Source organism: Chaetomium globosum, genomic scaffold (assembly GCF_000143365.1).
Source record: "Chaetomium globosum CBS 148.51 scaffold_3 genomic scaffold, whole genome shotgun sequence".
Taxonomy (NCBI): Eukaryota; Fungi; Ascomycota; class Sordariomycetes; order Sordariales; family Chaetomiaceae; genus Chaetomium; species Chaetomium globosum.
The window spans coordinates 979469-994256 of NT_165978.1; the positions used below are offsets into that span (position 1 = coordinate 979469).

At 57.0% G+C, this 14788-nt stretch overlaps 5 protein-coding genes across 5 annotated transcripts in view; 3 read left to right on the forward strand and 2 right to left on the reverse strand.

The window, feature by feature from the left end:
• The window catches only part of CHGG_05602 (uncharacterized protein), a gene marked incomplete at both ends in the record, with an annotated part of 6494 nt that extends 369 nt beyond the window's left edge, over nucleotides 1–6125 (reverse strand). The window contains 5 exons of the mRNA XM_001221696.1: nucleotides 23–1060; nucleotides 1341–1557; nucleotides 1750–5424; nucleotides 5719–5822; nucleotides 6102–6125. Coding sequence (XP_001221697.1) covers nucleotides 23–1060; nucleotides 1341–1557; nucleotides 1750–5424; nucleotides 5719–5822; nucleotides 6102–6125 — 5058 coding nt within the window. The remainder of the gene's footprint in view (nucleotides 1–22; nucleotides 1061–1340; nucleotides 1558–1749; nucleotides 5425–5718; nucleotides 5823–6101) is intronic.
• A 217-nt stretch (nucleotides 6126–6342) lies between these two features.
• On the forward strand, nucleotides 6343–8718 carry CHGG_05603 (uncharacterized protein; the record flags this gene model as incomplete). Its single annotated transcript, XM_001221697.1, has 2 exons — nucleotides 6343–6665; nucleotides 6729–8718. 2 exons carry the CDS (start codon nucleotides 6343–6345, stop codon nucleotides 8716–8718), a joined length of 2313 nt encoding a protein of 770 aa, XP_001221698.1.
• Nucleotides 8719–9643: 925 nt separating this feature from the next.
• Nucleotides 9644–11290, forward strand: CHGG_05604 (uncharacterized protein; the record flags this gene model as incomplete). Its single annotated transcript, XM_001221698.1, has 4 exons — nucleotides 9644–9923; nucleotides 10269–10372; nucleotides 10592–10825; nucleotides 10880–11290. The coding sequence occupies 4 exons, from the start codon at nucleotides 9644–9646 to the stop codon at nucleotides 11288–11290; spliced, it is 1029 nt and encodes a 342-aa protein (XP_001221699.1).
• Nucleotides 11291–11683: 393 nt separating this feature from the next.
• CHGG_05605 (uncharacterized protein) lies at nucleotides 11684–12863 on the reverse strand (the record flags this gene model as incomplete). Its single annotated transcript, XM_001221699.1, has 2 exons — nucleotides 11684–12625; nucleotides 12693–12863. The coding sequence occupies 2 exons, from the start codon at nucleotides 12861–12863 to the stop codon at nucleotides 11684–11686; spliced, it is 1113 nt and encodes a 370-aa protein (XP_001221700.1).
• A 388-nt stretch (nucleotides 12864–13251) lies between these two features.
• On the forward strand, nucleotides 13252–14364 carry CHGG_05606 (uncharacterized protein; the record flags this gene model as incomplete). Its single annotated transcript, XM_001221700.1, has 4 exons — nucleotides 13252–13521; nucleotides 13614–13883; nucleotides 13951–14146; nucleotides 14228–14364. The coding sequence occupies 4 exons, from the start codon at nucleotides 13252–13254 to the stop codon at nucleotides 14362–14364; spliced, it is 873 nt and encodes a 290-aa protein (XP_001221701.1).
• Between the last annotated feature and the right edge of the window lie 424 nt (nucleotides 14365–14788).

Here is a 14788-nt window from a genome sequence, read left to right on the forward strand (position 1 = left end):
TTAACCCCCCCCCACGACACACGCGTCGGCCATCAGTCAGCTCAGCGGACCCAACGGCAACAGCCTCTCCCGCAACACCTTGCGACTGGCCAGCCCAAAACTCGACATTCTCCAACACGGCCCCCGCATCCCACACCACCTCGGGGATATCCCTCGAATTCGCGGCCCCCAACGCCCCCAGCACCCGCGTGAGCAGCGCGAGCGAGTGCACCTCCGACACGGCCACCAGCGTCACCACGAAGCGGTCGCGTCCCGACCCCCCAGTGCCACTCGCACCGCCGACGGGAACGGTGCGGCTGAGGCCGGGGGCCTCAATGCGGGCGACGGAGCCGCGCAGCAGGTTGGGGAACTGGTTGAGGACGTAGGCGACCTCGGGGGCGATGGTGGCGCCGAGGGCGGCGAGGATGTTGAGCAGCAGGGGCAGGACGCCCTTGGCCCAGACGGCGTAGCAGCGCGCGGCCCCGGCGTTGTCGGCGAGGGGGGACACGTTGGCGCGCCGCATGAAGCCGGCGAGTTTGGCCGAGGTGAGGTGGCCGAGGAGGCCGTCGCAGGCGAGTTGTTCGGCGAGGGCAGGCAGCGCGGAGAGTTCGAGCAGGAGGAGGAGGGCCAGCTCGCCGTAGATGGGGTCGCCTTTGTCGGCGAGGCGGTCGGACCAGGAGAAGAGCGAGGTGGCGACTTGGAGGATGTCGTGCGAGGACATGATGTTGAGGACTTGGAGTTGGCATTGTTCGATGCCGGGGACGCTGAGGCAGGCTTGAAGGATGGCGGTGATGAGTGCGAGGTCCTCGGGCGTGGTGGCTGCGTCGGGTTCGTGGACGAGCGCGGCGAGGTTGCGGAAGGAGCGCGCGACGACGCGGTCGAGCGTAGTGAGGACCAGCTGGGTGACGGCGACGGGGCTTTCGGCAGCGGGTTTTTGAGGGGCGGCGTTGTTGGAGTGCTTAGACCCGCGGAGGACGACGAACAGGATCTTGAGGAGGGTGCGTGAAGTAGGATACCTGGTCTTTGCTCCACGGGTTCTCGACGCTCGTTGACCGTGGCGGAGACCAGTGAGAGGAGCTGGCTAGTGTCCTTGGGGAGGAGCGAACAGTCTGCGAGTCTGCTGCAGCAGCGTCAAGGCAAGATTGGCCCGCGAGTGGGCGAGCACGACGAAAATGTTCTCTGGCGGCTGCGGCCGTTGGTTTGCCTCGAAGCACTGCTCGGCAACCTGCAACATCTGCCTGGTCCCGTACTTGGGCAGCAGACAGGTGCTGAGCTCCAGGAGTAGATACTCCCAAGCATGGAACAGCGACTAGGTCGGATATTAGCAAATACACCATATTGTAAACTCCAGATTGACTCACAACTTCGGCCTCTACTAAAGAAAGGTTGAGGTTCGCCGCCTCCATCTCTCGCCGGAAGCCGTTGTGGCGTGACCCAGCCCAGCCAGCGTCGTGGCCAAGCATGGATTCCGCAACGTCCAGCGCGTAAAAGTACTGAGACCCCAGATCCCGCGGCACCAGCAGAGTCCTCTTTGAAGTCATCGGTAGAGCACTCCGGTATATCCGCTGGGCGAAATTCCTTCGCAAAGTTGTGCATGCAAAGACGAGTTGTAGGTCCGACACTGCGACCGCCGTCCCCGGAGAAAGTAGTCCCAAGTTCATTCACGACCTTCGGCAGCAAAACTCTTGCTCCTTTGCGCATCTGGGCGCAGGTGGTACTAGTCTGCTATGGCAAACGTTCTTCAGCGATGTTAAGCCGCTATCCTCGCACTGATAGCACGCCTCGGCCGGGATCGGGCTTTGGCCACCGCGCGCGGGGGCTTTGAGGTCGCGGACATAAGCCCGAAGCTCCTGCAAAAACGCCTTATCCCTCTGCATGGCAAAGATGGTCCATGGCCAGTAGTTTTGGGCCGACGTGAAGAAGTCAAGGATGGCGAGGGTTTCTTGGCTCGAGGTGTTTCTGATAGAGCGCAACTTCTCTAGCGCTGTCGACAGCACAGAACCCGCGGTTAGCTGCGCAATCTTGGCTTCGCCCTTGAGAGCCTCGCGCGGCGTCTTGCCCGTGAGCAGGCAGTTGGCCATCCATTGCTGCCTGTTCCGGAGAATGGTCGAGAAGAATTTCCAGGTGCTCGCCACTTCCGGCGTTCTGTCGAACGGCATGTCTAGCTGCCCGACAATCTGGATGAAGGAACGGGACACTTGCGGGCCCAAGTACCCGAGAAGAGACGGGGGCTCGCCGCTGCTCTTCCCCGCGCTCTCCACCAGCGCGTTTAGGAGGGCGATGGCTGGCATCCGGAAGGAGTGCCTAATCGCTGGGAGCCGCGCAACAACGCACGCGGACTTGAAGAGCTGTGTCTGGATGTTGGTTGACGCTTGGTTCAGGTAATCAGCAACCCGCAACAGAGTGGTAGCAAACGCCAGCACCGTCGTCAGTCTCTCCGACACAATCTGAGAGCGCCGCTGGTAAAGCGTCGTGTCGGGAATCTGGAAAGCAGCTAACAGAGTTGCGAGGAGGGGCTGGAAGCGTAGCGAGCTCGACGAAGTAGAAAGAAAGCTCTCCACAATGTACCCAGCTGCAGGTGCGAGAGATCCTGTCAAGCTCTTCTGAGCATCCCTCGGCCCAATGCTGTGTGCGTACGTCACCAATTTGTGCATGATGCCTACCACGTCCCGGACCAAAACGCTACGGTCAACTTCGGAGGGAAACCTCCACGTGGCCGAGTTCTCGAAGACATCGATACTTGTTTGAGCAATGGAGAGAGATACCCGAGACACAATCTTGTCCGAAGCCCCAAGCCAAGGATTCTCTTCCCCTTTGGAGCGGCCGTTGACGATAGTCCCCGATCTCCTCTGGGCGGCGCTTGTCATGGCGCTTTCCACGAGGCTGGAAAACAGCCTCACGGCGGATAGGAGTAGGTCGTACCTCTCGGCGAACATGTCAAGGTTAGCTGTGATCCTCGACAGGCGCCCCGACCGGGTGTCACTGTTGATGAGCGCGCAGCGTGCCATGTAGGCCCAAACGCGGCCTGGACACACCGGGAGTGCGGCATATAAGAATTGAAGGCAAGATGACATAGCGGCAATCTTGGGGCCATCCAGGTCCGCAAGCTCTTCCTCGACCAGACTGTCGAGTGTGTCGCAGATGATGCTCAAGATGTCCTTGCCCTGCGGAAGCAAGCGGCTGGCTTCGGTCAAGATCCTTAGGCCTCGGTCGGCGTCCGTTTTGGAGGACTTGAGAGCCTCAGTGCGCAGCACCGTCGCCAACAGCGATATTCCCTCGATGAGTTCATCCACCGTCAGATACCCCAGCCCGGTGTCGTAGGCTCCTGCTGTGAGGTTCACCTCGAGGCGCTTCCCAAAGAGAGCTAGCGTAGAGTGTTCAAATTCCAGCTTTGCAACCCTCCCAACATCGGTGACAAAGCGACCGTATGTCCCGCGGGGCATTGTAGACTTCTCTTCGGGTGAGATTCGCCTGTTGGATTTCGACGTCGCGTCAAAGAGGTCGATATCCCTGGTCAGGCGGAACGAGTTTGTGTTTTCCTCTTCAAAAACCAGCTCATACGACCTGTCCCACCGAGGGTCCCAGTCGACAGTGAGGCTTGGGGTCTTAACGAGCAAAGTGGTGATGATTTCGGAATTCTCCTTGTCCGTTACCAAGGCCGCCGACAGGATGCGGCAGATAGAGGAAAACGGGAGGAATTCGTAAGGGAAGCGGCTCTGAGATTGAGAGCTATATTGCGTCCTGAGTGTGTCGTCATCCAGCATGCGAGTGTAGATTTCAAGGGAGGCCTTCCCGTTGGAAGAGATTTCCGGTGAGATATCCCAATATTGGCTACCTCCGGACAGAATGGAGAGGAGGCACTCGACCGGTTCCGACTGATAGCCAACATAATGGACGCTTCGCTTGAGGAGGTCCTGGAAGACCAAGCGGGCGCGAGCGCCTAATACCGGCCGAAATGCGGCGCTCTGGCCGGACCCCAAGCATACCGCCATTTCAGCCAGGAGCCCGTAGAGTTGCCCCTGTGCAGTAGCCATCCTAGCCATATTTTCTGCCGGCTCGATGTTGCGCTCGAGCTGCTGGGAGGCAAGGAAGACATCATACGAGGACGCCTCAATAGAGACGATGCTTCCGGCCGAGTTCCTCCGCTGACGCCCAGAGGTGCTAGATGGCTCATACTCCAGTTCGAAGCCGGCTTGTGCCCGTTGGTTTTGTAGTAGATCGCGCCGTTCGGCTCGCTCCTGATATCCGATATGCATCTGGTGCAGAATGAGCGACCAAGCAAACACAAGTGGCATTGTTGTAGCCAGCCCGACACTGGCAGCGGCCGAGACTGTGGTGTGTATCTTGGTGAGGGCGTCGGACGAAGCCAGGTAAGGCTCCTCGTCTTCCAACAGATCAACGTCCTGGTCTAGGTATAAAAGCGTCCGGTCAATGTTGAGCACCTTTAACGAAATGGCACTGATAAGGCTGTGAAGCGGCATGGCCAGTTCAGCAAGGAGCTCATGGCCCCCGGTGACGGGCGCGAAGAACTCGCACGCGTCCATGAGCGCAAACCACTGGGTCACAATCTCGGGCGTGGCGAAATGCGAGGCTTTGAGATCCAAAATCTGAAAGATCAACGCCATAGCATGGATGGCCTCGGTGAGTGCTGTCCTGACCCAGTCGACCTGCAACTGCTCCGTCAGAATTTGAAGGTCGAGGGAGTCCGGTGGCGCATGGATTCGGACGAAGCAGTCGTCGAGCGTGCGGATGTATGTGGGGGCGAGGGCGTCAAGTCGGGCCATGTCAGGCTTCGTCGCGTCGCCGTCGAAGCCAAATGCCTCCTGCAATACGCCATCCCGCAAGGTCTTCAGTTCCGAGCCGGCGTCTGGCGAGCACGAGTGCAAAAGAAAGGCGAGGAGCGCATCGATGGCCCCCAAGAAGGACCGCCGCTCGGAGAGATAGGTAGCCAGTAGGCGCTGGCGACGGGTTGTCTCGCTTTCGAAGTCGGTCCAGGTCGATTCGGCATCGGCGATCGTTGTCGCGTTGAGTGCGGCAAGGATGGCCGAGGCCTGCGCGTCCCCCACCCCGGCGGCTTCTTGAATGTTGGCGACATCTTGTGTGGACAGCGGCCCGGTGAGATGGCTGTGAGCGCGCGACTGGTATTCTATAAGCACAATGCGGAGGGCGGCCACCTCGTTGGTCTTGACGTTCTTGCTCAGCCATTGTGCGTCGCCCTTGATGGTATCGAGGTCGTAGGGGTCGTTTGGCGAGGGCACAACGTTAATGGCCCCCGTCTTGGTTTCAAAGTCGAGCTTGGTCTGGTTCGTGGGGGGTGCGAAGGTCCTGGTTGGCTCCCTAAAGAACTGGTGAACGTAGCCATCTCGGAGGAAGGCCGACACGGTGGTGCTGGTGAGTCGGTCGCATGACAGATCTTCGAGGGCAGCGGCTACAAGTCTCCAGGAGCTATGAAAAGGTAAACGACGTTAGAATACATAATACATATGTGGTGGGGGGGAGAATGCTAGAAGACGGCGCAACAAACAGGATTATTTTCTTGCCGCTTAGACACTCCTCAAGCGGCGGAAAATAGGTTCTATCGGTCAAGGTAGCCATTGGGAATGGTCTCCATCCGGGCCAGGGTCGGCCGGTGTTGAAATATTAAATGCGACAACCTGGGCCGCGTCTAGGTGGTGGGAAGCGAGTGGTTGTGGCAGAGCTCTGGAGCTGCAAGTGGGAATCTCGAATTGCGATTCTAACCTGGCATGGGGCCCTTTGCTGTGAGGGACGCGCTCTGCCGACGCGGGTCCGTCCCAACCCGGAAGCTCTGCCAGGGCGGTTGCCCAGGCGGTCGAACTAGCCGACTGTTTTTCAGCTCTAGGATCCACTCATTTTTTGTTATCGATAAGAGCGATAAGAGCTGCAGCTGCATTTCTGCCCAGCACTGTCTGCATAGTCCCAAGGCCCGCCTGCTGTTAACGTTAGCGTCACTTTGACGCTGTAAGCTGCGGCACAAGGATTTGGCCTCCGCTGACTCTTTTGGCAACCCCTCCATCAGCCTATCCGATCTGTTAGCCCGGTCACTCAACTGCTGTGCCTGACGATATAAGAGTTGGTTGCTTTTCACGATCCGCCTTTCTTACACATTCGTCTGGGTCCTCCCACATCTGAGACGTGACTCACCAACCTGACTCAAGACTGGATGGGTGTCAACTTCTTGCAAAAAAGAATTGCTTGCTTCATTGTGCAGCACCACAAAACGCAGGACGAGAAGCGAAAATAAGCTTTTTTAAAGTCTGTTCATCAGCATCTTGCAACTTCCCCTCGCTCCGAATTCGGTGACAAAACCAACAATTAGCAACCCCTCAACACCAACCAACAAAAATGCCTGCCACCCCAGATATCACCGATTACTCACCCCACCATCCCGATCCTTCACCTTTGGTGCCAACAGCTACCAATCTCATCTTGATCGACAACTATGACTCCTTTACTTGGAATGTCTACCAATACTTGGTGCTTGAAGGTGCCAATGTGACGGTGTTCAGAAACGACAAGATCACCATCGATGAACTTATTGCGAAAAAGCCAACCCAATTGGTGATCAGCCCCGGCCCAGGGCACCCAAATACCGATTCGGGTGTCAGCCGTGATGCCATCAAGCACTTCGCTGGCAAGATCCCCATTTTTGGAGTGTGCATGGGGCAGTAAGTGAAATATAATCTAATTTAGCTTGGGCCACTGACTCATCTCTCATCTCCCGTGTACAGACAATGCATCTTCGATGTGTATGGTGGCGATGTGAGCTTTGCTGGTGAGATTCTTCACGGCAAAACATCACCGCTGGTCCACGACTCCAAGGGTGTCTATGCTGGTCTTGCCCAGGGTCTGCCCGTCACCCGCTACCACTCGCTGGCTGGTACTCATGTCACCCTGCCCGAGTCTCTCGAGGTCACCTCCTGGATTGCCAACGAAGATGGCTCCAAGGGCGTCATCATGGGTGTTCGTCACAAGGAGTACACCATTGAGGGTGTGCAGTTCCACCCTGAGAGCATTCTATCCGCCGACGGACGCCTCATGCTCAAGAACTTCCTCCACATGCAGGGAGGGACCTGGGCTGAGAACGAGCGCCTGGAGAAGGCCGCTCAAGAGAGCAAGAATGCCGTGATCGTACCCAAGAGCGACGCAAAGCCAGCCCCGCCAAAGAACAACATCCTCCAGAAGATCTACGCTCACCGGAAAGCCGCCGTCGCCGCCCAGAAAGAGATTCCTTCTCAACGGCCCTCTGATCTGCAGGCCGCCTACGACTTAAACCTCGCACCGCCCCAAATCTCGCTCGTCGATCGCTTGCGCAACTCCCCATTCGACGTCGCCCTTGCTGCCGAAATCAAGAGAGGGTCGCCCTCCAAGGGCATCTTTGCGCTTGACATCGACGCACCCAGCCAGGCCCGCAAGTATGCGCTTGCCGGCGCCAGCGTCATCTCGGTTCTCACCGAGCCGGAGTGGTTCAAGGGGAGCATCGAGGACCTCCGGGCCGTGCGCCAGGTCCTCAACGCCATGCCCAACCGGCCGGCGGTTCTCCGGAAGGAGTTCATTTTTGAGGAGTACCAGATCCTCGAGGCAAGGCTTGCAGGCGCCGATACCGTGCTGCTGATCGTGAAGATGCTAGATTTCGAGCTCTTGGAGCGGCTCTACGAGTACTCGCTCTCTCTAGGCATGGAGCCGTTGGTCGAGGTGCAAAACACCGAAGAGATGGCCACCGCGATCAAACTGGGGTCCAAGGTGATCGGCGTCAACAACCGCAACCTAGAGAACTTCGAGGTTGACCTCGGCACAACCGGTCGGTTACGCAGCATGGTACCCAAGGACACCTTCCTGTGCGCGCTCAGTGGCATAAACTCCCACCAAGATGTCCTCGACTGCAAGCGGGACGGCGTCAACGGCGTGCTCGTCGGCGAGGCCATCATGCGCGCCCCCGACGCCTCCAAGTTCATCCGGGAACTCTGCGCCGGCCCCGAAGCGCCCGCGCCCCAATCCGCCACCAACCCCCTGCTGGTCAAAATCTGCGGGACCCGAACCGCCGAGGCCGCCACCGAGGCCATCAAAGCCGGCGCCGACCTCGTCGGCATGATCCTCGTCCCCGGCACCAAACGCTGCGTCTCGCACGAGACCGCCCTCGCCATCTCCGACGCCGTCCACAGCAGCCGAAAGAACCCCACCACCACCACCGCTTCAGAAACCATCCAAGTCCTCCCCGCCGCCACCGACTTCTTCACCCTCACCAGCGAAGTCCTCCGCAAGCAGGGCCCGCTCCTCGTCGGCGTGTTCATGAACCAGCCCCTGGCGGACGTGCTCGAAAAGCAGCGGCTGTACAACCTCGACGTGGTCCAGCTGCACGGCGACGAGCCGCTCGAGTGGGCCAGCCTGATCCCCGTGCCGGTCGTGCGCAAGTTCAGGCCGGGCCAGATCGGCCTCGGCGTGCGCGGGTACCATGCCGTGCCGCTGCTGGATTCGGGTGCGGGATCGGGGAAGTTGCTGGATATTGAGGCGGTGAAGGCGGCGTTGGAGCGGGATCGCGGGTTGTCGGTTTTGTTGGCCGGTGGGCTGGGACCGGAGAATGTGGTTGAGGCGGTGGCTGCGCTGGGACCGCTGGCGGAGAGGGTGCTGGGTGTAGATGTTAGTAGTGGGGTGGAGGTGGAGGGTAAGCAGAGCTTGGAGAAGATTAGGGGGTTTGTGAAGGCGGCGAAGGCTATTCGGTAGATGGTGTGGGTTTACTAGAAAAGATAGTTTCGAATTTTAGTTCGCTTGGCATACTATGTTGTTGCGTGTGACTGGGCGTGGGAGTATGGGGTGCTGTCCCTTGTGTCAGTCCCGGTTTCCAATCTTCTGGACGGGCTCGATGCGTACTATTGGTTTGGTTACGAGGTGTCAGACTTCACTGTGTTCTTTTATCGCCAGCTTTATCTCACAAGACTCCTTCCTAGATGTCGAGACTACAGCCATCCTAGCATAGACAGACTTACACCCGCCCTGGTTCTAAAAGCTGCGGCGTGTGCACCCGTTTCTCGCCTGTATCCGTCCAAGCCATCGTTTCCTTCTCCATAATTCCGAAAAGGAGGTTGAATGTGGGCAAAAGCTACGAGCAAGCAGGAGCAGTGGCTCTAGGTTTATCTGGAGGCAGCCCGGCAACCCCCATCTTTACACCAAACCCTTCTACTGGAAAGGACACTTCCCGCAGAGTTGATTTCTTCCCACTCCGTTGAGAGTCTTGCAGTTCAGCAACCATTCCATCACACATCTCGTCCGCCGTTGGGTTCTGCCTACTTCCTCTTCTATGAACACCCTCGTTAATTCTCTCCCCAAGTTCTGCCCTTTCCCTCTATCCTTGAGCCGCATCCTTTCTACCAACCGTTACTTTGCAGTTCACTTCTAGAAGTTCTTTCCCGAGACATATCCTTCTTGAACCGTCCCAGGCCCCTTTCAAATCGCAAACCTTGAGGAACCCTCTCCAACATTTCCTCTTTCCGATTACTAGACTCATTGATCAACAAATCCACCTTCTCACATCCCATTTATCCCATTTCTCACTTCTCCATACCTCCCTTCAACACCCTATTCTCTCACACCCCAGTCCTAATTTCTCCATACCTTCCTTCAACACACACACCAACCATCCGCCCTCACAATGCGCACCCGCAAAGAAAAGCCCATCTTCCGCGGCCTGACCATCGCCGCGGTCGGCAGCCTCGGCGGCAGCGCCCAGTGGTCCGACACCAACATCGCGCGCTGGGTCGGGCTGCGGGAGGGCCGGTTTGTGAGGGACGGTGTGGGTGTGGGCGTCGTCGCTGGGGGTGGGAGTCTGAGTGTGGGTGTAGGTGAGGGGGGAGATGGGGGCGGGGATGGGGATGGGGAGGTGACGCATGTGGTTTGTACGGGGGAGGAGTTTAGGCGGGCGGGGAGGTTGGGTATGTATATTTGTTTTTTGTTTTTGTTTTTCTTTTGCGAGCTATTTGGGGGGTAAGTGTCTTGGGGTGAGGAATAGCTAATGTGTGTACTGCGGGATAGTAAAGGCGGCGCTCAAACGCTCCAAGACCTGTCACATTGTGACGCTGGACTGGCTGGAAAACTCCATGCTCAACAGGAAGCGGCTGGATGAGGAGCCGTACTCGCATCTGCGGGCGCTGAAAAAGGAAAGAGAACGGGAGCGGAAGCGGTTGATGGTTATCAAGGGGCTTGAAAAGGCCGTGAGGGAGGTCAATCAGAGTATGTATCTCCTTGACTTTGGTTTTGAAGTTTGGCTGATTACCTAGACCTTTACCATCTTTACCGCGACCGGACGTTCTTTCAATACGAGGTGGTGCTGACTAGAGACGACGAGGATGCTGGAATCCAGGGGGAGCGGTATATCCTTTCGGTGAGTGGAGCTTTGGTTTGTTGTTTTAACCCAGTGGCATCCATCCCATCCTACCCCCTTTAACCTTTTCCCAGATTCCTCCAGATTGCTTCGAAGGAATTGGCCCTTCACCCTCCGCCCCCGTTAGCAGTCCATTTCCAGCATATCCATTTTGACATACAACACACCTAGCTCCGCGTCCCACTCGCAACCCGAACCGGTGACACTCTGACTCCTTAGATCTTTGAATCCAACAACGCCAGCCCGCACCTCTACTGGTTTGTGGTCAAGTACTACAAGAAAAAGGGCGACACACAGGCTAAGATACACCGTCCGAGCCACTCCCCGGGGATCTTTGCCCGCGAGTTTGCCTTGTTTCGGTCCTTCTTCCGGATGAAGACCGGCATACCCTGGATGCAGCGACTCGTCAAGGCGGGGACCACGGGGAATCGCGTCTTTCAATATCAGCCGCCGGTGAGTTGACCTCCCATGAGGGCAGCAAAGAGAAGCAAGCTGACATGTGCCCAGACTGGAGGCAAGCCTGTCGGCTGGGCTCCGAAGGAGTACATCCCAACTGAAGTTCCCAACAACGCTGTCATGGCTGATGTTGAAGTAAACACCACAGCTTCTGTCCCCGCAAGCGCAAACGGCAACGGCAACGGAAACGGCATCGACAGCGCCAACCTCAAGACTCGGCCGACCATCGTCACATGTCCAAGCGCTCCCGCCTCTCACCGTCAATCACCCTCGCTTATCACCCCGGCACGCTCGCCACAACCCAACCAAACCATGACGGTCAATCCCCTGCCCTCCCAAGACGAAACCAAGGCCCAGCACAATCCCACCGCCTCTTCGTCAGGGACGGCGCCCGCGTTGGGTTGGCCCACCGGAGTTGATCTCCCTGGGGCGGGCAACACAAACACAGTCTGCGCTCTCTGAATGACGGAGTCGGCGATGCTCAACCCACGCCCACGAGAAGAGAGCGAAGGCCGAAGAGCCAATGACGCAGCCACATTCAAAACTCAAGATGAACAGTCTAAGAAGCAGAGATTGTCAAGGCGTTACTCATTTTGGAATGGGGGATTTGTGGATGGACAGAGGGCCCCAGTTTCAGACTCGATGATTTACCCCTATTTCGTACACGCGTTCCTAGCATAGGTAGACAGCTATCCGAATGGACGGATACAAAATAGCAATATCATCATCATTATCACATCAAAATCCAAGTCAACCCCCCGATCGCTCGCTAGCTGTTTAACCAAAAGAGAACAATATGAATTACAGTAGTAATAGTAACAGCCCACCCTTTCAAACTCCAAAATCCCAACCCCCCTAAAACCTCAACTTCGGCAACGCAAACACCACCAACACCAACACCACCATCAACCCATACACAATCGCATACAGCCTCATCCTGCCCCACCACCCCTCCCCTTCGGTCATCCGCTGCAGCGCGCCCATCGTCCGGGTAACCCCCTCCATGTTCTGTCCGGTGCGGGTGATGCCCTGGCCGGCGCGGTCGACCACCTCGCGGTCCTCGTCCAGCGACGCGCTGAAGGCTTTGGAGGACGCTTTCAGGTCGGAGGCGAGCTTGAGGATGGACTCGGAGAGGGCGTCTTGCTCGGCGCGCTGGTGGTCCAGGATCGCTTCTGTGGTGGTGATGGCGGTGGTGGTGTGGTTGGTTGGGCGGTGGTTGGAGAAGAGGGCGGAGGTGGTGGCGGAGGAGGAGGAGGCTTGCGGTGGGGGGTTTGAGGAGGATGAGCTGATGGTGGATGGGGTTGCTTCGGGGTGGCGTGGGCGAAGGGTTTGGGTGGTGGTGGTGGTGGTGGTGGTTGCTGCTGGTTGTGGTGCGGTTGAGGCGGGGGTTGAGGTAGAGGGTTGTTCGGGTTGACGGGTTGTGTTTGTTTGCTGCTGCGTGGATTCGGGCGGAGGGCGTGATGGCGGTTCTAGAGGGGATGGTAATTCATCTGATGGCTCGTTGGGCTCTTCTGGTGGCATGTCAGGCGACGTCGTCGAGTTCATGCTCTCGCTTGGTGTCGCGATTATGTCGGCCAAGAGATCTTCCCCATCGGAGGTGTCGTCATCATGGTCGCCCTGGCTGGTACTCATCGCGGCCGCAAACTCGGCTAGATCGCTGAGGCGTTCTGATAGCTGATCGAGCACCTCCTTTTTCCGCACCAGATCGGCCTGGGCATCCTGTCGCCGGGAATGGATCTTGATCGCCAAGGCTTCTTGCTCGAGTTTTGTGAGGAGCGATCGCGCATAGTGGATGTTCTAGATCAGTCAGCATACCGTCTACAGATATCTTAAATCCCAAACAAGAAATTGCATGAGTGCCTACCGCATGGGCCTTTTCCCTCTCAAAGTCGCTCTCCCGTAACCGGGCTTCGCGCTCGGCGTCGGCATGTAGGATGGTGCGCTGCAGTCGGCTCAGTAGCAGGGTGAGGTCGGTCAGGGGGTCAGCCCGTCGAGGGATGGGTGTTGGCGTTATGCCGGGTATCAGTCGAGCCATTATTGCGGTTGTTTATCGGAGTGGTTGAGGGAAAAGTGGTTGCAACACCTCGAACTTTCCAACGCCATCGCAATTGGCAATTGACATGTGGCACGAGACTTGTCAATGTGGCTTTGAGCACTGACATCACTCAGACAGGGGCTCAGGGGGTAGCATCGGGGTTAGGGTTGGAATTGGGAATTGGGATGAACAGGGGAGCTCAATCGATAAGAATTGATAAGAACTTTGGGGGGGTGTAACGCACCAGAAGCTCTTGTTGAAGCTCGAGTTTAAGCTTCAGCTTCCCCTCCACAGAAGATATAAACGGGCAAACGACCTCACTCCAGCCCAATCCCAAACTATGCAAGAGTGATCGTGATCGTGATATCGGCTGCTCAAACCCTGCAACATGAAGTCTGCAGCGTTGAGAGCATTGAGGAGCGCGCGCCACGGTGCTGTGCAACCCAAAAGTGTTGCTCACAAAAGTCTTCCTCTCACTCTCAACTCACTTCGAAGTTCATCACAACACGGTTCAAGTCTGAGCTTGAGCGCATCACGTCACCTTTATTCAACGCCCGCCAACTTACAAAATAAGAGTCCCGAACAACTGCATGATGGCCTCGGTGAAGAAAGAAAATGGTCGACTCCCTTAGCCAAGCAATTGGGTGAAGCCATTGAGGTGTGTTCACTCTGTTTAGTTTGTCTCTCGGGAAATACTTTTGATATTTTAATGCGTCTTCCCGGTAGCAGTCACTTACTTACATCAACTAGGCAACCGGCCCCGTACCACTCGCCAGTTACATGCGCATGTGCCTGACTGCTGATATCGGCGGCTACTACACCGGCGCACTCGAGGAGGGTCGCGACCAGTTCGGTTTGAAGGGCGATTTCGTCACGTCTCCTGAGATTTCCCAAGTCTTTGGCGAGCTCTGTGCCATCTGGTACGTGACTGAGTGGATGGCCCAGGGTCGTCGGAGCAAGGGGGTCGAGCTGATCGAGGTCGGCCCTGGCCGGGGCACCCTGATGGATGACATGCTACGGGTAGGTGATTAAGTGATGGAGCTTGTGCTTCCTCTCGGGCATCACTAACCTGCTACAGACCATCCAGAGGTTCCCCGCTATGGCCAACAGCATCGACGCCATTTACATGGTTGAAGCCAGCCCGGAGTTGAGGGTAGCCCAGAAGAACCTCCTCTGCGGCGAGGACGCCCCCATGACCGAGTCCAAGGTCGGCTACCACAGCGTGTGCAAGTACAACGCCCTCCCCATCGTCTGGACCGAGACCATCAAATCAATACCCATCGGTACGTTTCCCTCTTCCCTCCTTCCCCCCCTTTTGTCTCTTCTCTCCCCTCTCCTCGCTAACCCACCATCCCACAAAAAAGCTCCCGAAAAAATGCCCTTCATAATGGCCCACGAATTCTTCGACGCCCTCCCCATTCACGCCTTCGAGCTAATCTCCGTCGGGTTTTTAAGAGCTCACATCAATTTTCTCCACGACACCGCGAGGAATCCAGATTGAAAAAGGGGATGGGGAGACGCTTATCATCGACAGACCAGGTCTTATCTCTCGAAAAGCTTCTCATAATCCCCCCAAAAACGGGTTGTCTCGGCAGTGGGTCAATTTCACGACGCTCTGATCTCCGCGGAAGGCGTACCAGCGTTGTCAGCAAGTTCAGAGGAGATAGTCCACTTATAAGTCATGATAGTCGAAGCCCTGAGCCCCCACGCCCCCCAATATTGAACGGCCTAGGCCGCTAGCCGCCGTACATCTCGATGGGAAATGCTTGAACATGCATCAATGATTTTACTTTCACCGTCGAAATCATGATCTAAATTCTCTGCCGCAACAATCACCAATTTTTTACCGGCCGCATTTCGCCCACTTGCTTTCAAAATCAGCAGGTATATGTGATTATGCTCTCCCTGCCCCTAGTCTGACTTTC